The following is a 23,400-nucleotide window of genomic DNA, read 5'->3' on the forward strand; positions in this document are numbered from 1 at the left end:
CAACAAAAAAAGTAAAGTTCTGCTTTTAGATGTGACTTAACACAGGTTCATGTGAAAAGACTGTTGGTTTAAGTAGTCTAAGAACTGAATGGGTCTACTATCAAAGCTACTGCAAGCTTGGGATGCATTTCAGAAGAAAAAACAAAGATCAGATTAAGCGAGGTGATAACCCCAACCTCTATGGATCAGGTCATTCTGGGTTACTCTGTTCAGTTTCTTATGATGCATTACACAAGTTTTGAAAATTATGTAAGTAATACATGAACACAGTAAAAGTTCAAACAGAAGAACAGGGTACATTTCCCATTCCCAAAAAGCAACCAATTTTAACGTTTCCACTTTTAGTTCTCTAGTGATTACTATCATCACTTTAATAGTTTCTTAAAATATAGTGCACTTACACTAACCAATTTCAACAACCCTACCCACGGACCCTTTATCGAAGTTTTTTTAGTTAAAGCATTTTTAGTTCTTTTGTTGGTTATATTTTATCTCTTGGTCCTTCAGCTTCAGTCAGCATGTCATGATTCTCCAAAACATAATTAACCTGTTTACACTTCCCCTCATTTATTTGCCAGCTTTCCTATTCACGCTATACTATTACTTCCACATTGTCTGGGTTTATTCATCCCACTTTGTAAATATAAAGTTTATGTGCTTCGTTAACAGGTTGATGCTAAAAAACTGGTAAGCATTAATAGTATATTCAGTAGCGTGTTTAATTGGAATATTATCTATAGTTTACTGTGAGTGGATTGACCAGTGGGTCAATGACTTATCCTCTATCCCTTAAAAGGTGTAAAGAGCAAACGAAGTCTCTTTTCTTACCTCCTGTCAACTGCAGAAAATCATGCTGCATTTCTTTAGTTTTGCATATTTGGACTATGATTTCCTAGTAGATCCTTCTTTTTTGAGGGTTTCTAATTGTCTTTCTTTTTCCATGTTGACAAATAAAGCAACTACTTTCATTAAACTATTAAAATATTTCAGTTTCTTAATCATACAGTTTTTGTAATAGAATATTCTATCATCTTAAAGCTATATTTTGAAAGCTCCTCTAACTTAATGTTTCAGTGTGGATCTAGTTATTCTTAGGACTGATTCGTGGCTGTCCACACAGGGTTTCCTTCTCTGTAATCCTGGGTAAATTTAACTATTTCTAAAATCCCATGTTCTTTTTCTTTCTCGGATTCTTCTAAGTATTGCTGGGCTACATTCTTAAGTTACGTATGTATGAATATGAATGTATGTATTTTTTTCAAAATGGGCACCCAGGAGATAAACTTTCTGGGTCCTTGCATTTTTAAATATTATTTTGTCCACATATTTGCACTGTATTTTTGCTGGTATGTCAGTAGGCGTCCTTTCGACATAAAAATAGGATCAAATTCTGGCTAACCTAAGTAAAAGTTGGTTTATTTAAAGGATAGTGGTGGCCTCAGAAATCTTTAGGAAGTTAGAAAAACAGGCTGGGCAGCAGACAAGAACCAAAGCAGCTTAGAAATCAATGACTTTCTGATCTTTCACTGCTGGTACATCTCTTCATGTCACCATTCTGAGCTTCTATTTCTGCACTTTGATATATTGGTTAATGTTATAACAATGGCTTTCTTTCCTTTACCAGAAGTTCATCACTATCTCCTTACATTGATGGTGGGTTTTTTTCTTTTCAGCGTCTATAGGGCTTTATGTGCTTTATTTTTGGTATATTTTTACTGCTATTGCATTGGGATTTTGGAAGAGACACGAGAAAACACACTTTAAAAGGATATTGGCAAGTTGTTATGTCCAGAGTGTCTAGAATGGAAAAGGGGTTGAAAACCAAGTGATAAAAATAATAACTTTTCACATATTGAGGTATATGGGGAAGCCATTCTGGTTTAAATCTGATTTGGCCTAAAACTTGTTTTTTCCAGAGCAGCCTGTCTTATGGCCCACCAAACATGCATGTACATCTGCTTCAAACATTTTCCCAAAGGGAAGAATGCACTCCTTAAAGATGGGAAGGTACTCTCTCCCTCTCTCTGACACCAATACCAGCATTTCTTTGAAGATAAGCTTTTCTTCCCAGAGAACTAAGGTTAAAGTTGACCTGTTGCGTAAGTGCTAAACTGTGGCAAAACATCTCCTTATGATTTGGGGGAAAAAATTGTATTCCCGTCATGCCTGCCTGACGTCTGTTCTTTGTTCTGAAAGTCTATATAACCATGCCATAAACCACACTTCCTGAAGAGCTTTCTTCCCTGGAGAAAGAGAGCGCTTTCGGTCTAGTCCTCACATTAGGCTCAATTAATATCACTCTTTCTTATCTATGGATTGGTTATTGATTATCTGTATCAATATTTCATTCCCTGGTTAAGCCCTGAACTACATTTGGCGACTCTGCCTGATTGTGCCCCTGGAAATTTCTAGAACAATAGTACAGTTTGCCCAGACAGAGTCTTTAAACTGTTATTATTTAAAATTTCTCAATATTTCCAAGGACACCATTTTTCTACAATTACCAAAGGTCTTCAATTCATCCTTCTTCCTCTCACCCCTAATCCCAAATATTCCCAGTCTATCTGGTGTCATGACTCTTGCACTCATCTGTCCTCCTGTCTAGGACTTCTAGTTTCCTCAAATAAACATAAATATTAACATACTTTAAACCTAAATATAGTCAGTTACACCAATCCATCTAGACTATGGTTTTCTCCTAATCCACTGATGATGGGAATGCAGAAAGGGTTTTTCTTGTGGTAACAATCCTCTATTTTTATTTACTTACTTTACTTTAATAAACCCTAAGAGTGCTAAGAGAATAGACAAGGAAATAAGCATACCTCTTCTTGGAAACACTTTTCATTTTTCTCTGCTTGGCAGCACATCTCCACTAGCTGAGTGAAATCCACAAGAATTGATTGGAACTGCATCTGTGTTGCATGTAGCTTCTGCTTCACAAGGTTGCTGAGGAGCCTGAATCAGAAATGAGGGGAGAAGATAGTAGCAGTCCCTGAGTCGCATTTGTAGCAGTGGTTTCAAAATCCTTGGAAATAACATACGTCTGAGCATATATAACAAACCAGGGAGGTGAGCCTCCCTCCCAGAAGGCAAGAGGATTGGGGGTTGAGCGAAATCCTAAAACAAGAAGTCAGGCTGGGAGACTTCCACCCAGTTGGAAAGGCTTGGTCAGTGGAAGACAGGAGTAATTTTGTGGTTCCCCAGCTGGGCCTCCCTTACTCTCACTTCTGAATCATGCAGGATCAGGGTCAACCTTTGACAAAGTGCTGTAAGAATACTTGCATTCAAGTCCCGCAAACCACTAAGACACAAGCAAGGCTGCCACGGCACCATCGAAGAGTGTCTAATCCTGGGGGCTGGGGGAAAGGAATTATTGTCTTCTTACAACAAAACAGAAAGCAGCTTTGTCAAGGGATTCGGTCTGCACCTGAGCAGGAGACAGAGGTAGCTTGAGGGCATGATTGTTCCCAGTGGCACAGGAGTGGTGCCAGGGAGAGCCACCTGGAGGATTCCTGGGGGTGGGAGAGGCAGAGGGAGTTGCATAAACTCTTCCCTGAGGATTCTGGGGATAATTGCTGGAACCGAAATTTTGTTCAGGCAGGTAGTAGCAAGAGCGTGCAAAACTTACATTATTAATCATTAGAAGACTGATGATGGACAGAAGGCAATTGTGGGAGTGTGTGTTCATGCACGTATGTGACGCTATATGTTCCTATACTATACATATAAAGCGTTGAAATAGAAGTGTTATGATTCTCTTCTGTATTTTCTAAATTTTCTTCAAGGATTATGTATACTTTCCTTATGTAAATAAATGACTATGTAAAATAAACCAATATTTTAAAAAGAAATAGAATAGTATAAGCGTTATTTTTTCTATCCAACTGGTCTATACATCTCCAATCTTCTAAATCGGACCTAAACTTGATTCCACTTGAAAGAAAATGCTGTGCTTGTTTGTGTCTCTATATCATTCCAGTCTGTATGTTAGATCTATAGTCAAATCAATTTGTATTATCTTTGAATAATAATTATCAGTTTTTAACAGATTAATTATTCAAAGTGAGAAATGCAAGCTGTTTCCCACTGGAGTTTGGTGGATTTTGTCTCTGAATATATATTCCGACAGAAATGATATCGCTCGTAATGCTGAAGTTTACTGACCAACCCATAAAAGCACAGAAGAGCTCAGGTCCCAGGTCTAACCATCATGGGGACCCGATGGTGACCCTATCTCCAAACACCCATGTGGGGCTTCTAGGTCTGGCTTAGGGTATCCAGCAACGCAAGAGGCCAAAGCTGGTATAGGAAGGGGCTCAGGGTTTAGTGCTAGTTCATGCAAAATCTGGAATTCTCTTTTCTTCTAATATCGTGAAAAGGGTGCAAACTTTGAAGTCAAACTTAACTTTGGTTCAAGTTAGGTCCTCCACTCACTAGTTTGTGTGATGGTTAACCTCTCTGACCCTCATCTATAAAAAGAAAATTTCAGCACCTACAAGCAAGATTTTTCTGAGGACTAAAAATAATATATTAAAGGGCTGAGTACTGTACCTCGCACACTGGAGGCACTCAATAAACGGTGGCAAAGATAACAACAATGAATAGTGATAACAATAATAGCACAACTTGCTTCCATTTCAAATTTTTGTTTGCTTCCAACCATGGTCTCCCTCCTTCCTGACTCCCACAATAAATGGTACATTGTCACAGCTTTTCTCCTATTTATTCGTGTATTCATTCAGCAAATAATTGATGAGCATCTTTAGAAGTTCCCCAAGGATCTGAGTTGTAGATTCAACAGTTACAGAGAAACCTAATGTGAGAGGAAAAAACACTCGCTCATATATTCCCACCTTCTCTTTTCTTACTTACGAGCTGTGGAATTCCAAGTGCCTTCATGGCTTGGCCCCTCCCAACCATTCCAGTCTCATCCCCAAAGTTTCTCTTCTCAGTCACATGGAACCACTCTGCTTTCTACTCTCCCTTGCTTTGTCGGCTGCTTTCTGCATGCACTTCCCAGAGGGACCAGTAGAGGGAAGACAAGCATAACTGCTGAATTTCCAGAAGATCAGCCCGCAGCTGCTTATTTAAACAAAGAGAAATGCTCCCATTGAACTGGGACAGGCAAGAAAAAAAATCTCCCATTATGAGAAGGCAGAAGGCCAGGGAATGAGACTCAGAGCAGCGGTATCAGGACGTCCTGTTACCTCTCTTTGGGGCTCTACATACAAAAACTGCCATTTCTACAACTGGGGACTCTGTGTCACTAAGAAGCTGGGTCCCCTCTCCCAATGTCACATGCTTGTGATCTGCTTGTAATTGATTCATCTCTCTCCTGCCACTTCCTCCCCCCATCTTTCTACCTACCAACTGCCTGCTTTTATTTAAAAATAGTTGCCCTAATTCTTTCTTTTCTTTTAAATTTTTAAATTTACGTTTTTAAATCTTAAATACTAATTTCGAGGCGGGGGGGGGGGGGGGGAGGGGAGGAAGATTAGCCCTGAGCTAACATCTGTTTCCAATCTTCCTCATTTTGCTTGAGGAAGATTGTCACTGGGCTAACATCTGCGCCAATCTCTCTCCACTTTCTGTATGTGGGATGTCGCCACAGCATGGCTTGATGAGCGGTGTGTAGGTCAGCGCCCAGGATCCAAACCTGTAAACCCTGGGCTGCCAAAGCAGAGCATTCAAACTTAACCACTACACCACCAGGCCAGCCCGCCTTAAATCTTATTATTAATCCTCAATAGCTTCAACTTGCTTTCAGTTTTTTATCTCTATAGTATTAATCTTTTATTTTCATTTAATTTGTCCACCATTTCATTTAAAGCACATTCTAGTCCTTATATACTATCTTCAGTCTTATCTTAATATTTCAACTCAATATTTTTCTTAACTGGATTTTAAATTCTTTAACTTTGAACTTCTAGTTTCTTTCTATTTTCTCTATCTTATTTCATGACTTCAACTTCTACCTTCTCTTTACTATCCTGCTGAATTTTTCTTTCCCCTCCAGGAGCCCTTTCACTTATTTCATCTTTTCTTGTTTGTAGATTTATGCTGTGATGGTCAGCCAGAATTATACTGGGATGAAAGCCATGGAGAGAGCCCTTGCCACTATCCCAAGAAGTTGGAGGGTTTTTTTCAGCCTGGCCTTTGACTCCCAATATGGATTCTCCCAGAATATTCCAGAAATCTCTATGTTAACTATCTCTATGCTGCTGTTTTCTCCATACAGAGAACATAGTAAATTCACTAGAACAGGGATGCCTCCGAATATTTCACACTTTTTATTATCTAGCCTTCACATAAAGAATCTGTCCATGTTTTAAAAATTATTACCAGTATTATAACCCCTTGATTGGGGCACACTAAGAGCTGCATGTTGGTAGTTAAGCGTACCCGCCTTGAGCCCGATAGCTTGGGTGCAAATTCCAGCTCGACAATCCATTTACCTGTTGCATGGTCTCATACCAGGTCTTCTTGCCTTCTCAGCCTCAGTTTCCTCACAACTAAAATGGGGTAATAATATTATCTAACTCATACATTTGTGGCAAGGATTTGGTGAGATGACATACATAAAGTGGTGCCTATCTATGCCCAGAGAACTTCTCAAGAGAAAGCAAAGCCTGCCCTCCAGAAGTAAAACAGACTCCTTTCTCCTTGTGTTCCTACATCAAGCCCGGACTAAAGAAAGAATGGCTAATTGAATGTGACAGCAGTCTTTGGGTACCGATTGGACAGTTTTAAAGTCTAGTTTGTGATCAGCTCACCTTGGGAACTGAAGAAAGGAATTCAAGGGTCAGCTGGCTTATGAATTGCAAGTCCTGTGATAAAACAGAACAAGTAACAACCTTATGCTTGCTGGCCACGGAAATGTGTTCATTCTCAAGGCAACAAAAACTTTGCCTCACTTGGCAAGATGATATTGTTGGATTAATAATATTTAGACCCTGCAAGAGTGAGCCTTAGAGTAAATAAATTAATTAGAAATAAGCTACCACTTCTAACGATCTTGGGGGAGAAGGAACAATGAGAACCAGAGCATGCTTTCTCCTGAGGACAGGATCAGGGACATGTGAGGAGGGTAGGAAGGGTGGGCGGACGCTATAAGGGACCTTCCCAACTGTCGGGGGTTGGAGTGCTTTCAATGCATCCTGCTGATTCAGGGAAACTGGAACTTCACCCTCTGGCTTTTCCCAGAGCACTCACCTTTGGTGGACTCCACCTGGGACCTCTAACATCACATCCATCACCAGAGGAATTTATTCCAAGGGAGAACGCCTGGGCCATGGGAATGTCTTGGCTCTAGGCTTGGGAGTTGGGTGAATGGTGAAGAGAAGGATGATTGATGCCACAGAGAAAGACATTTCTTTCTCTACCGCAGTGACCAGGTAGCCTCTTTTCTAATTCCTGATAATGTGTTCCATTCAATTGGTCTATGTGAGTGGGATAGGGAGAATTGAGGGAAATACCAGCCACTTGTGAGATGTTCATCCCCTTATGCTCGCAGTAGCCAAGGGCAAGACCAGCTGTGTGTGCCACATGTGCTACTTCCAAGTCTAAGCTCATCTTCTCACTCACTTCAGTGACAATCAGAAATCCAAGTCTCCCAGATCATCTGTCATCATAGTGATGTCTCTACATCCTTCAAATGGCCCATCTCCTACTCTCCTCGCCTTCCCTAACCCAGCCTTTTCTCCTCTGTAATTTGAGGCTTTGTCATCAATAGCCACGGCCTCTTCTCTGAACTTCTTTCCCTATTTGAAACACGAGGCCCCCCAGAGGACACAGCTTCCCCTAAGACCTCTCAAGAGGAGGCTATTTATGCTTGAACACCACTTATCTTAGCACCCTTTACTGATTCCAGCCTCTCTCTCCTTCACCCTCTTACAAAAGCCATAGCTCCTTCAAAGTACATGTCATCAAACTCTGACTTCCCCTCTCCCTATTTATTTCTGCCGCATATGTTTCCACCATTATCTCAACATTTATCATTTTCTGTAGTTTCAACACCTACATTAATGATCTACCTGTGGCAGATTGATTTTTAAAATGGACCCAATTGTCCACCTTTCTCTGTATCTATGTCCTTGACAATGTGATTTTCCAGCACCTCCTATCAAGAAGTGAAGTCTCTCTCCACACCCCTTTAATCCAGGCAGGCCTTATGACCTACATTACAGCAGAACTGGTAGTGCATGATTCCAAATCTGGGCCTCATGAGGCCTCTACACTTCCTCTTTCTCCCAGCTACCATATGAAGAAGCTTAGGTTAGCCTGCTGGAGACCACATGCAGCAGAGCAAGCCCTTCTCGATGAGGCCAGCCTAGACCAGCCAGCCCCCAGCGGATTTAGCAGCTAACCACAGACTCTTGAGCAAGCCCAGCTGAGAAGGGCTGAGGCTGGCCCACGTCAACAGATGCATCCAATCAACCCACGGATACTTGAGCAATAATAACTGACGCTGTGTTGTCACTACATTTCTGTGCAGTTTGTCACGCAGCAAAAACTACCTAGCACATTTTAAAAGGAAAAGATGAGGGAAAAATATTTGACAATGGGTTGCACTAGCAGGAGAGCAAGAGGGTGGACAATATAGTAGAATGAATAAATATTCTAATAGATGCCTGTGAAAGCAGGAGTAGAAAAGAGCACTGGATTAAATTCTATTGCTGACCTCATCCAGAAACCCTTTTCACCTAGAACACACATTGCAACACCCTGCTCAGATATAAAGACATTGAATTCTATTGGCAACATTTCCTATAATAGGTTTCAGTATCAGCAAAAGCAACCAAATCAGAATAGCACTTTGTAAAGTAATAACTTATATTCATAAAATTTTCTAATTTATAAATGTTTTCATATACAATATGTATGTGTATATCAGGTACAGATACAGATAGATATAAATATTACATAAGGTGATGACTTGGTCACAGGGTACAGGTGGAGAAATGTAAGTTCCATTGACTTTCAGATCGTCAAAGCATGGCTTCCTGAAGGCATACGGGTCATCGCAGGAGTGACCCACACCAGCACTAATAGGCTATACCGACCCCACCTCATCCTCAGTTGACAGTCAATAGGGATCTATCCTTATTCAGCAACACAGAATATCGGTAAAGTATTTCTCTCTGTGGCTTCAGAAGTAGAAGTTCAGTCGGAGGTAACAAGGAAACAGATTTCTACCTAACAAGAAAAGATAAGATCTTTCTTTTCTTTTTTTTTCCCAAAGATTGGCACCTGAGCTAACATCTGTTGCAAATCTTTTTCTTCTTCTTCTTCTTCCTCTTCCTCTTCATCTTCCCTTTCTTCCTCTTCCTCTTCTTCTTCTTCTTCTCCCCAAATCCCCCTAGAACGTAGTTGTAGGTCCCTCTGGTTATGCTAATGTGGGACCACTGATGAGCCGTGCCATGTCCGTGCCCAGGATCCTAACTGGCAAAACCCTGGGCCGCTGAAGTGGAGCACACGAACGTAACCACTTGGCCACAGGGCCAGCCCCAAAGATGAGCTTTTTAATTAAGCATATCTAAAGATAAAATAGGCTGCTTTAAGAAAATGGTCTTCCCATCACTGGAAATGTTCATGGAAGAACAGCACAATGTGTTTCAGAAGGACTTCCTAAACTTGGGGTGGGAAGGCTTGATTAATATCTAAGCTTCCTTCCATTGTCAGTATTCTTTGATATATTTTCACAGACGAGATATATATGGCATTTAATATTTATTTCCAGTATTGTGAGTTTCTAATGACATCTTGTTTTCCTATATTCTGAGAAGTTACTACAAAGCCTTATGTGATGCAAGAAACTGAGTTACGGGGGTGGATGAGCAGGAGGAGAAGAAAATCAAAGATTCAAGGAGTTGAATTCACAGGCATTACATTATCACCCAACTGGCACCCACTGCTAATCACGCAAAAACCATTCTTCCAAACAGATAAAATGGGCATTCCTAGTAACAGTAGAAGTGGTAGTAAAAGTAATGACATACTATGAGGTGACACACATCACTCTCACAGAATGTTCCAAAGCACTTTCCCAGCATACTGGTCCTGCAGAATCTTAGTAGCTTTTGTGGCCCACATGATTCTAGGTTAGAACAAGCTAAACAAGTTACTTTCTTGCAGCATTTCTCTGACTTCCATTATTTATGGAAGGTGTAAATTTCTTTTTTTTTTTTGGTTATTTTTCATTGAGATATAACTGACATATACATCATATTAGTCTCTTATACATACATATGCAACATAATGATGCGATGTATGTATATATTGTGAAATGATTACCACAATAAGCCTAGTTATTTCATTCTAGCTTAGTGAGAAAGTAAATACAGTATTCCTAAAATAATTTGATCATGGAAACTTTTTTGTACGAGATGCCTTATAAAACTAATGTTCCAAAGTTTACACTTTAGAAAAAACGCAATAATATACTTCTCTGTCAATATTTTCTGATCAATATATTTCAATCTTATTAACTGATCAAATTGGAGTAGCAACCATGATAGTCATAACTGCAAAAATTGCAGAATATTCTCAATTCTACTTGACCTCCAATATAACATTACCTGCTCCATTCCTCGTGCAATGCTTATATCTGCATCCAGTTTACAGTTCTTTATACCTGCTCCCATGTTGACAATAAAGAACAAAGTAGACAACGATCCTTACTTTTGCTTTTCAGTTTGGAATTCTTCCTCCTGAGCTTTGCATAAGTCCTCTTTAAGGCTGATGACTTGGCCACAGGATAAAGGTGGAGAAATGTAAGTTTCATCAATTTGCAGATCATCGAAGCATGGCTTCCTGAAGGCATACGAATCATCGCAGCAATGACCCACACCAGCATTGATAGGCTTGGCCTCATGTCTTCTGCATAAAGCTCCAAGAATTAGCTTTACCTTTTTGGAAAAGAATCAAAATAAGAGCCATAAGGTTTGTGGTTGTTTTGTTTTTTTTCTCTTTTTTTTTTTACCCATAAGAAAGAAGATTATTTTTGTATTCCCAAATTCTAGTTTCTGCAAGTTCAGCCTGGATTTCACTGTTTGGGAAAAAGCAAGAGCATCAAGTACAGTCTGATTCCTAGCCTTGTTCTTCCCTTTCCTGTCATCCTCAAGCTGAGTTCACTTGGGCCCCACCTTTATGTTCCTCCCCAGTCCAATCTATAGACCAGTGTTGACCTGAGGCAGGAGTTTCTTATGCTCCATCAAATTAAAATCAAGTCAACAGTCTGGCTAATTTGACTCAGATATAAGACTGATCACTGGCATTCTTACTTAAGAAGCCCAAATCCAGTTTACTTCTATGTTTTGTAACTGGACATCTGTAACCACCACAAAACTTGGCACACAGGAGATGCTCTATGAATATTTGTTGAATGAATGAAAAAATGAATAAATGAATGATGAAAGAAATCCTTGGATCCTATTTCAGTTATCTATTTCATTTACTTGTCCTGTCCTAGAATTGTCACGTTAACTCACTTCCAGTGTGGTGTCTGATACTTATGCTGGTGCTGTCTGCAAGCCTGCCTATATGCTGCTCTGAGGGTAATGGCCTCCTAAATTCCCTGTCACTTATGCATAAGGGGACGAAGTTATTGAAACCAGTAATCATCAACATTTACTGTATGCATTTATCCATTTTAGAAGTAACCAAAGAAATCACCTTTTTAAAAATAAGACTTTAGGAATATGTGTCTGCTTGAAAGAGTTCTACAAAGAGGGCATAACTAGAGAAGAAAAATTGACAATAAAATAAAAGGAAGTTAGGGCTATCTAATGAAAATGTTTAAATCTCCAATCAAAACAATTGAATTTTATCAGAAGACCAACTTAGCACAAAGGAGGCACTTTACCAAGGGCACAGGGAGAGAAAGCTGTCACCAAACAAGAATTCAGTAGCGTTAAAATAATACCACTTAAGAGAGACCTAGAGATTAGGTCTTGGAGGGATGTTCTGCATTGTGAGAAAGGAATAACTTATCATACGTCACCATAGCCTGGAAGAAATTTCCCTCAGGACCGTTTCTATCCTTCCTCTCATTCCATTTGTACTAATACCCATATCCATATTCAACTTCCAAAGTATTTTGACTTAGGAAAAAGTATAGCTTAGTTATTAGACCCAATTACTCCTCCCTTTGGAAAGACATTGCTCATTGTAATGAATACACTGGCATTCCATCTAATAAATTTACGACTTGTGAGTTTGGTTAGGATAAGTCTGAATGAGCATTATCTTGGAATTTGCTGACAAAAATCACCTTTTTTTTTTTTTTTTTTGGTGAGGAAGATTGCCCCTGAGCTAACATCCATTGCCAATCTTCCGCTATTTTGTATGTGGGATGCTCCTACAGCATGGCTTGATGAGTGGTACATAGGCCTGCACCCAGGATGTGAACCTGTGAACCCCAGGCTGCCAAAGCAGAGAGTACAAACTTAACCACTATGCCACTAGGCTGGCCCCAAAATCACTTTTGTTGACTTGAAAACCCAACGAAAGGCCAGCCCCAGCAGCCTAGTGGTTAAGTTCAGCATGTTCTACTTTGGTGGCTTGGGTTCAGTTCCCGGGCAGGGACCTATACCACTCCTAGGTGCCCATGCTGTGGTGGCAGCTCATATAGAGAAAGAGGAAGATTGGCACAGATGTTAGCTCAGAGTGAATCTTCCTCAAAATAAAAAGAAAAAACAAAAACCCAAGGAATAGACCCTGGGGTATGATCCAGGCAAAGGCCTGGTGAATCTGACATCCCCAGATTCAGAGATGTGACAGTCTTACTGCTGCTGCTAATCAAAGACAATGGCATGAGCTGAGCTGAAAGGATTTCTCCTGAGGACACAATTATTAGGCTCCGTTGACAGTTCATGAATGTGTCCACCAACATGAGACTGATTGCAAGGGTTAGAGATTAGAACTTCAAGGACAGGCAAACATGAAGTCACAGATGTACTTACCGAGTCCTCCATGCAGATGAACTGTTGCTCATCACTCAGTGGGCAACATTTGGTCGCAGCAGCTGCCATGTTCTTCGTGAACATAACCAACTCTTGAGCAGATAGTTGTGGGGCTTTCTTAGTGTACAGGACTATGAGGCTGAAAGAATAATATCCTCTTACGCCTGGCAATGGCTATGTGCCCAAAATAAAGAATTCTACAGAGTTTTCCTCAATATCTGACATCGTCTCTAATTTAGGGTGAACAAGGCATTAAATTGGGTTTAATTCTATCTTTTTAGTCCTTGTTTCAATGGCCCAATGCCTTATTTAGTAGACTTGGAATTCTCTTCCCACCTCATACATTGCTCCACTCTTATCCATCTGTTTTCTACTTATCAAGGATACTATGTTAGCTAGTTTGGATGGCTACAAAATCAGACAGAGTAAACAACTATTGAAATAAATATATGCACAGGCCATTAAAGTTTTTATTGGTTGTCTGCAATGTGTTGGAATAGGGGCTGCAGAATGATCAGCAAACAGCCTCTACTCCCGTGGGGCTCACACTCGAGTGGGAGGGGGATAGACAAGTACACTCAGTGCAGTGAAAGGAGCACAGAGTGCAGCAGGTGCACACAGAATGGCCTCTAATCCCACCCCAGGGATTCAGGCAGACCTCCTAGGGGAAATCTCAGCTCATGTGAGCTGAGATCTGACAATAACTAAAAAGGAGCCAATGAGGGGGAGTGGAAGTGGGAAGGGAGCATTTGGGAAGTTATTGGATATGATTTTGCTTTCTTGACTGGAGGGATTGGGGATTGGAGGAGGGGAAGGAGGAAAGCTTAGTTACAGAATCAGATTTCTGTTGTTTTTAAGATAATTATGGTTGCTGTATAAACAATGGATTGGAGGTTGGCAGAAAGCAAAGTGAGGGAAGAAACAGTTTGAAGCGCCATTCCAGTCATCCAAGTGAGAGACAGTGATGGCCTGAACTAGAAGAGTGGTGGTGGGAACTGAGGGATATGGAGATTTTAAGGCAAAAGACTCTACAGAACTAGATTTGAGGATAACAAAAAATCAGTCAATTACTGCATTTATATTTTAATGGAGTTATGGGAAGAATTTAGCTGTAACATCCAATGAAACAGTCAACCTAATTCAGTGGTTCTCCAAGTGCAACCCCCAGACCAGCAGCATCAGCATTCCTGGGGACTTGTTAGAAATGCAGATTCTCAGGCCACATCCCAGATTTACTGAATCAGAAAACCTAGTGATGGGTTGTGTTCTAACAAGTCCTCCATGTAATTTCGATGCACTCGAGTTTGAGAACCACAGATGGAATCCTTAAACTAGACATTAGCAACTGAACACAACATAAAAGAAAAGTAATAAGCCAAATATTCTCTCTGGAACAAAAATAATTTTTCGGATCCATTATTCTGGACATTTAATTTAAGCTGAATGTTATGGGACACTAGATCAAAACTGAACTTATCCTCAATACTCTGCTCCTAAATAGACTGTTATAGTAAGATGTTAAAGATAACTAAAAATTGGCTTTTGTTTTTGGGCATATTAATCTTTGAAATACAATAGGATTTACCAGGCTGTCTGCACACAAGGAGTTGTGTGTGTTCTCTCTGGCAAATAACTAAGATATCCATTTATCTGGACTCTCGATGGTGAAAATACTATTTGCTATATGGATCTGACTTGAAACTGACACACGGACCCTAGATTAGATGTCTGTTGCAGCCTTGACTCAAAATTGCGGGCAAAGTCCCAAACTATGTCCAGGTGTGAGGGATAGGGCCCCTTTGAGGTTGCAGGAGGGCAGCTAGGGCATGACTTTTTAACCCCTGGGCATTGACTGGAATCTGGAAACTGGCCTTGAAAACAATGTAAAAGCACCCAAGGTTATGTGGACAACTATCTTATCAAGACAAAGATAGCTAAGTTAACTCTGAACTAGTTTTTTCCTTGGCCTCTGAGATTTTAAGGTTAAATACAGACTCCTAGCAACTCTCAGCATAAGGAGTTAACAAAAACTCACTAGCAAGCATAAATCTGGACAATATCTTAAAAGCATACCTGTCGTGGAAGTTACTATCTCCTAGTTTCTCACGTAAATCACAGTGATTCTTTACATGCTCGTGGCTTTCATGAACCACTCTTTGGAACATCTGTTTCTGAAAAATAGAGATAATCAGTGTTTATCTATTGTTGCAACAATATATCTTTAGGCAAGATTGCAAAACCATCTTCTGTAATAGTTTAATGTAACTGTTTTCCTAAACCCAGGGCTTTATTTACTTAGTGAGTTTCCAAATCTTGAAAAACATGTTTGCTAAAACAGGAATGGCCAGGTACTTTGTGGAGAAAAAAGTGGGACAGCAAGATTGATATTCAGTTTCCTGTGATATAAACTCATTTGTGGACTTAAATGGCATATTTTACAAGCATAAGGCAAATCATTCATCAAGCCAGAAAGAGATCCTTAAAGGTAGTTTATAGATCTAAGTTTGGTTGGTCAGAGTGTGTGTGTGTTGGTTATTTTTGATAAGATAGTCTTTTTACATAAACAGCACCGATATAGAGAGATAGATACATGTATAGAAGCATAGCGACGTCTTAAGAAGTCACGGTTTGATAAAAACGCGTGTGGACCTTGAACACAGGAAGGCACTCCACACATACACATTGAAGTGAACCAAGTGGAATTCTCGGAGCTAAATGCAAATTCAGAGTTCTTAAACTGTGCAAACAAATTCCAGTGGGAAGAGACAAGTGACCTTGCAGGCTTAGCTCTTTGATAGGAACACTGGTTATCATCTTAACTAATCAGACCCAGTCCACCGGATCCTAACAAGCACTGTTTGTTACAGTGAAAATTTTACCGGATTTGCAAACTGTTTGCCTGGATTTAACCTTTAGCCCTGCCCTTACTGCCTGTGTGATGTTGGGCAAATCACTTGAACCTTCCGAAATTCCAATACTCTCATGTATAAAATGTAGTTAGTACTTCTGGCTTTATCTATCTTACCAGGCTTTGTGAGGCCCAAATAGGACATCGGTTGTAAAGGTGCTTTGTAAACTGTAAACATCCATGCTCCTGTAAGTTGCTATTATCACAATGATTATTGTGGAAGTCTACTGGTGATGCTATGTAGGAAAGGGTGCTAACCTAAAGATGACGAAATCGCCTTCATTTATCCTTCTCTCTGGGGACAGAAAGATGCTAAGTGTATTTGCTTGTGCCCTGACAGGACAAGAGATGCCTTCACCTTCCACTTGCCCCCTCTGGAAATACGTAAGCCATTGAATAGAATAACAAAGCCAGAACCACATGGCTCCCACAGATAACTGATCACCTGGCCAGATTTGTAAGGCCATCTGCTTTTTTCACGTATAATGCATTACAGGAGCTGTTGCCTGTGAACAATATGATTTCTGACCTGAAACAGGGACAGGTTCCAGGCCTGCTTGGTGGAAATAATCAACCTCCCTCTGTCCTAATAGGCTATGCTTTCATGCTACCTGCTACTGTGCCAAGCAAACATTCACTTTACAGAGGAAATTGCACAGAAAAGGTTTCACAAAGCACAGAATCTGTAAGACAGTGACTCACCCAGATGGTTGCTACAGGGTGATGATGTGGTCTTTGGTTTAGATGGGAATCATATTTCTGGTGTAACATAATCATCTTACAAAAGTACAACACTAGTAATAGCACTGGAATTTTTCTTATGTTCATAATCACTGTGAGTAAAGGATTAAAAATAAAAGGAATTTACCCCATGGCTATGGCATTCCAGAGGATTTTCTAATTTACAGCATTTTCCCAGTAAGTTTTGATATACTGTATCCACTCTTAAAATCACTGGAACTGCCAACTCTGGATGTCTTCTTGAATATTCATAAAGAAACCTGTATCCATGTGAAATGTATTAGAAAGTAAACAATAAAATTCAGAGCCCGTGAGTTTTCTTTCAAGAACCAATTACAGCTGTGAAATATATTCAATATTTTCAATCACCTGAAGGCATTTGGAAACGCTGGGAGCCTGGCAGGGAAGTTTTATTGACTATATTTTGAGATAAAGAAACCAAATCAATAAAATTATCTGATTTTTCCAAAGTCACACAGTAGTGAGTGGCAGAGCTGGAACTTGAACCTAAAATATCCTGATTAGCTGATAGTTCCTGGTTCAGGATCCCTACTTACTTTTACTAGAAATTAATTTCAAGTATTTAGGTGAAAATACATTTTTCTCAATGTTCCTTGAGGCTAGATTTTATAAGTATTACAACTTTTTTGAAAGGAAGTGCTGGCTAGGTTTTAAATCACCATCTTGCCCTCTTTTCCACGCAAGCCTTCAAGCATGAGTAGGCTATTCATAAGCTACACATTCTTCTGGGTTACAAGAAAGAAAAATGTGGGCTCTAGAATATTTTCAAAGGAATCATAGAATCACTGGAGGGACTTTTGAAATGATCTTATCCAATCACCTCAATTTACAGTTGGAACCCAAAAGCCTGGGCAAATTAAGTGGCTTGACCAACATTCTAAAGCTTATGCATGACCAAGCTAGACTAGAACTGAGGTCTCCAAAATCACAGTCTAATGTGATTTCCACTAGGAACTTGTGCCTATCCATTTTTTCAATACCAAATGCAAGTTTAGGAATAAGTAAGTTCAGGTAGTGACATTGACTTTTGTAAGCCAGTATCAAATACAATTTCAGAAATATAGCTACAGTCACTCTACAAAGAATTTTGAAGAAAATTTAAATTCTTATGCTTTGTTGGAATTTAGTTCCTCCAAATAATGCTGCACAAAGTGACTTTGGAAATATTCAATCACAGAGCAATATCGTTTTAATATTACGTATTGAAATCAGTCTGCCTTATGCACAAATTAATACATACTTCTGAATGGACACAAGAGATGTTAATACTCCATCTCTCTAATCTTTAAATGCCACACGATGGCTTTGGTAGTAGGTATTAAATTAATTAAAATAGAAGAGCTGACCAGGTATACCAATCTGAAACTCTTACTTAGAGGAAAGCTTGCAGACACTAGAGCTTCACTGTGTTTTTAAAAATTTCCATGTTAGTTATCAACATTTAAAAATCAAGAGACTTCCAGCTTCTCTCAAAATACAGTAGACAGAACCACCCAAAGCCTTCCTTTCCGTAAGGCAACAAGTGGCTGGAGCCAAATAGTAGCTGCCGACTTTGGACTCCACAAAGAATCTCTTCTTGGCCACAGTTCCCATTTGACCACTCACTTACATCACTGGCTTGCCTCTGTTGTCATTTGTTTGCAGCCTCTCCCAAAGAATCAATAAATACAATATCCCATCATCAAGATTTTACAAAAAACTATATTACTCTTCTAGGAAGTCATCTTGCTTGTCAGTGAATTGTTTGCATACAAATGGGTCTTCTGTGAACCTGCTGAGTGGTAGGGGTGAAAGATCAGGTTTGCCATCATTTTCTGAGTTGATAATGCATTCTCCTCTGAATGGCATTGGCAGTTCACAGCATGGCGTGATCTTGCTGGAGAGCAGAGCCTGTTTAGAGCAGGTATAGTTCATGAGCTGGCTCTATAAAATATAAAAGGGAGCAGTTATTTTTTATGACTTCATTCTGAACTTATTTATTTTTATTGTTATTAGTAGAAAACCAGAGAAAAACTTGACATCTTATATTGCTTTATCCTTGGCAAACTGAGAGAACAAAAAGGTCATTTACAGTGATTCATTCTTATAAGGAAAGCTTCTCTATTTGACCTTATTCAAGTATCACAAACTCTGTTAACATCTCTTAAAGAACTTAAGAGGAGACAGACTGTATTATTGCTTAGCCCGACAAAATACAAATGAAGAGTTTTATTGTCGTGCTATTTGTTGTATTGTTTTAGGATCCCAGTTTAGGAAACATTTTGTCTCTGTCATTTGCTACACACATTAGTATTATATTAGAGCAATATCGCTGTTACACTTACATATATACTTATACGTACGTACACACAAATATTGTGTATGTGTTTGTATGAATAAGCTAGTCTCTAAACTTAAGGAACTCATAATTTAGTTGGAGAGTCAAATAATTCAATAACAATAATAACGCATTATAATAGAAGTTATAAGAGAAATGAGCATGTTATACTTTGGAAGACAAAAGAGAGATTGGCATTCCAGACTGGTTGGAGGTGAGAGTGAAGATCTTGAATTATTTGAATCTTAATTGACAAATGGAAGTTAGTCAGAAACAAATGAAGAGGAAGAGCATGTTAGAATTATTCATCTTTATATATAAAGCATCTTAGAGGTGAAAGGGCCTGACATATTTGGGAAATGATATATAAGATATTTGAACATTATTGGGAAAATTTAGTTGAGAAATGATAAGGCTTAAACCAAATGAGTGATTGTTAGACCTAAGAGCCACTGAGAAGTAGAATTAAGAAGATTTTAATGAATAATAAAGGCGGGGGCTGGGGTGTGGCCAAAGAATTTAGAATGATACAGAACACTGGCTTTATGGTAGCACAATTTACTGAAATTGATATTTAGGAGAAAAGAACAGATTTGAGGAAGATGGCTAAAAAGGGAAGCCTAAGAACTCACTGTTGGATTATAGAGCTAACGTGATTTAGAGATAAGATAAAGCATCTGTGAGGCATCTACATGGAGACTTCCTCTAAGCAGCTCAGAGTCTAGATGAAGGGTTCAGGAAAGAAGCATGGGCTGAAGGCCTAGATCTGAGAGAGCTGACGCTACATTACGGGGTCAGGTTGAGACTGAGAAGGGAGAGTGTCTTCATTAGTTAAGGAACTAGCATGTTCTCAGTGGCTTAAGGGAATCGAGTTTGTTTCTTTCTTAATAAAATCCCATTGAGAAGGGAAGGTGTATTGCCTCTAGGCAGTAGTTCTGGGAACCAGACTGACAAAGACTCTATCATCTTCAACCTGTGGCTTCTAACATTGTCTTCAGTTTGGGGGTGTTTTGTCCAGGAGATTTTTATATGCCAGGCCTAGAAATGGCGTGAAACTCTTCTGACCAGAACCCAGTCAGGTGGCCCCACCCAGCTGTGAGACAGGTAGGAAACGTAGTTCATGGTCCAGCAACTAGTCTAGACTATCGAAGGGAGAGTAATCCTTGCCGGATGGCTAGCCCTCTCTGATTGAATGTGTAAAATAAGAAACAAAAAGGCCAAGAACAGATCTATTGGGAATACCAATTTTTAAAGGGTAGTAGAAGAGGGAAAGAAAATTGATAAAGGGAACTGTAAGAATACAGGTGTTCCAAATAGCCAAAAATTCTATCATTTGTCTTCTAGACAGCACCTTTGCTGGTCATCACTGGAAAAATAAATTAGTGCAGCAGTTGACAGCAGTAGCTCTGTCAGACTTCCTGAGTTCTAATCCTGACTTTGCCACTTTCTAGCTGTGTGACCTTAGGCAAGCTACTTTACCCCATTGTGCCTCCACTTCCTAAACTATAAAGTGGAGATAAAATAATACTTACTTTCCAAGGTTGTGGGAATTAAGTGAGTTAACATTTACGAACAAAGAAAGGAGACTGGCACAGAGTAAATACTAAAAAAGTGCTTGTTAACTAAAAGTGAAATGCTTAGATTCAGTGCTTGACACAGAGAAAGCATTTTTTAAAAGTTAGCATTACAGCAATTATTATACAATCCTAGAATGTTGGTCCAACAGTGCAGTGAAGCCAAAGAAAGAAAGAGAACTTTACCACATAAAATTGAATTTTGTTGACTGAGTGATACAATAGACAAGCTATTTTAATTTATATGACTTAATATTAAAAATTAATATCTATTATAAGCATATTTGCTTTGTGAGTCGGTGTGATGCTGTGAAATATGGTAGGATATAATGAGCACTGATAAAACTTGAAAACTTTCTAAGACACACAACTCAAACATATACAATCCGTACATTATTCCTGAAGGCACGAGGAGAAATAGTGCAATCAAGAGAGAATTAAATCAATAGAAAAAAATAAACAGTGGAGTACATTGTATAAAGTAAATGATAGTTCAATGAAATCATTATTGTTAACAAAGTTATTTAAAAAGAATGAGCATAAACTAAGAAGTCAACTAAAACAACTGAGATAAGTCAATTAAACAAACCTGAGAGAATTAAAATTAAAAGCAGAAATCCAGTAGAATTGAAAATAAGTCCAAGAACTTTGTCTTGGTGAAGACCAATAAATTAAATAGTCCCTTTGCAAAGCTAATTCATTGAAGGAGAAAACACAAAAATATGGGGAAAAGGAGGTGCAATTACATAATTGCTGTTTTTAACTATCAAATATTATCATGTAGAACTTTACGTTCCTTAATGAGAAAATGCTGATGAAGGAGACTTTTTAAAGGAAAATGTACATTTTAAAACCTGAGAAAAAATAAGTACAGTTAATTCTCCTTATTCACAATAGTTAAAAACACTAAATTCCTGAATACTGAATCATCAGCCCTAAGGAAAATACAAGATTGGGTTCCTGCAAGCCTCTGGCCACATTTTCATTAAGAGATCAAGACATAACCTTGTTTTATGTACGCTTCTGTTTAAAGACACCTTATTTAACACATATGGTTAATTTATTCATATTGAACTCAGAGCCACCAGCAGCTAGTCACGCATGAACGAAGCGTATCTGACATACATATTTTCTCCGTAAGGCACATCCTGGCCTCCTCATGCTGAGGAACACCAGACAGCGCTTCAGCACTACACTTGGGGACATTTAAACAGCTAAATCCCCAATAAAAAGCAAAAAATGTGAAAAACGAGACACTAAATAGACCACAAAAAGAACACATTCACAGCATGAGAGCTAAAGCAAGGAAGCAGAGCATCTCCTCGTTCCGTCTCAGCCAGGACTTTGCGCGTCCCGCGACTCAAACTTTCCCCTTCTCTGATCACGGGCAGGTCTGCGAAAGACCACGGAAGTGCTGTGAGTATTGTGTTTGGGGTTACTGATGAATCTTGGCAAGTAGGTAAATTCACCAGTACAGAAATCAAGAATAATGAGGATCAACTGAAAACTGTTAAAATGAATTCATAACAAAAGAAATAGAAAAGCTGTCACAACAGCTTCTATCTCCATCCTTGCTCCAGTTTCACAGAGAAGTTCTTTCAAACCTTCACAAAACAGTTAAGTCCTAGTACTATTTAAGTTATTTCAGAGGATTCAAAAGGAAAAAAATTCTAATTCCTTTTTTAGAAGTTAGCATAACTGAATACCAAATCTGATAAAGTATGTGCAAAAAAGAAAGTTCTAGATCCATCTCACATCTAAACAAATGCAAAAAGTTTGACTATTTTATATAGATAGATAGATAGTCCAGAGATATAGTAAAATGAGATTGACTTGAGCAATGTAAAAATGGTTAAAAATTAAGAAATCTTTTAATACAATTCACCAATAAATAAGTCAAATGACAGAAATCAAATGATCATCCTAAGAAGACAAAAGAACAGTTACTAATGTTCAGAATCCATCCTAATTAAAAGAAAACAAAACCACCTCTAAAATCAAATGAAAAATCTCAACACATAAGCGGTGTCTTTGTCAAGCCAGTGACTAATAAACTTGTTCTTATTATAGTCTGGACCAAGACAGGAATGCCAGAACAATCTACAGTTATTTTATATTGTTTATGAATACTGGCCAAAACAATCAAATAACTGAAGGTTGTTATGGCATTTCTGTCATAGTGTAGACTATAATGGGAGCTGTTCCAGAGTTACCAGTTTAGCAAAGATATTGTTTATGTGTTCATGGATTTTAGAGATTTGGGTTTTTTTTTTCTTTTAATTAAGATGGATTTTGTCAGGCCCCAAAGTTCCCTTCACTTTTCCCCAAATTCACCTAACCTTCATGCAAATAGGACTCTGAGAGCCTGTCTTGATGAGTCAGCACTCCTTCTAAGTATGCAGGATAGTACTCCTTCCAGCACCAGTTGTCTTGTCATACAAAAAGTAATTCAAAGGACAGCCTTATATTGTCTGTCTCCAGGATGGAACTGACAGCGGTAGCTGCCGCCTTTCTGAAATGTGACTGTAACCCCGGACAGCGACTGCCAAGGAAAAGCTGCGGTCCAACCCCGACTCTGTTCCGGTAGAGATGCGTGGACTTAGGATCCTAGGGGTCGACTAAGTGTTCTACTCAATGATTTTCTACTTTAATTGCTATTGTTACCCACATCCCTTTAATCTGTTGTGTGATGAGACTAAAATGGTTGGCCATGGGACCTCCTGCCCATAAGAATCATGGATCTCTCCAGGAAATCATAGTATTGGTTTTTCTTTGTTTCTGTTTTTTTTTAAAATCATGATGAAAATTATTCATTTCAAACCCACAGAATGAATAGGGACATGACTTTTAACTTGTGGTTTGGTAAAGCCTTAT

General features: G+C 39.0%; 1 protein-coding gene across 2 annotated transcripts in view; it reads right to left on the reverse strand.

Moving 5' to 3' along the window:
- LOC124237288 (alpha-fetoprotein-like) overlaps window positions 1-23,400 on the reverse strand; it is a 42,886-nt gene that overhangs the window by 6,577 nt on the left and 12,909 nt on the right. For both annotated transcript variants that reach the window (XM_046656760.1, XM_046656761.1), the window contains exons 8-13: window positions 18,344-18,558; window positions 16,742-16,874; window positions 15,039-15,136; window positions 12,966-13,104; window positions 10,684-10,910; window positions 2,826-2,958 (exon numbers count right to left, since the gene is read on the reverse strand). In XM_046656760.1, coding sequence (XP_046512716.1) covers window positions 2,826-2,958; window positions 10,684-10,910; window positions 12,966-13,104; window positions 15,039-15,136; window positions 16,742-16,874; window positions 18,344-18,558 — 945 coding nt within the window. The remainder of the gene's footprint in view (window positions 1-2,825; window positions 2,959-10,683; window positions 10,911-12,965; window positions 13,105-15,038; window positions 15,137-16,741; window positions 16,875-18,343; window positions 18,559-23,400) is intronic.

The sequence above is a fragment of the Equus quagga genome, chromosome 3 (genome assembly GCF_021613505.1).
Source record: "Equus quagga isolate Etosha38 chromosome 3, UCLA_HA_Equagga_1.0, whole genome shotgun sequence".
In the NCBI taxonomy this organism is placed as follows: domain Eukaryota; kingdom Metazoa; phylum Chordata; class Mammalia; order Perissodactyla; family Equidae; genus Equus; species Equus quagga.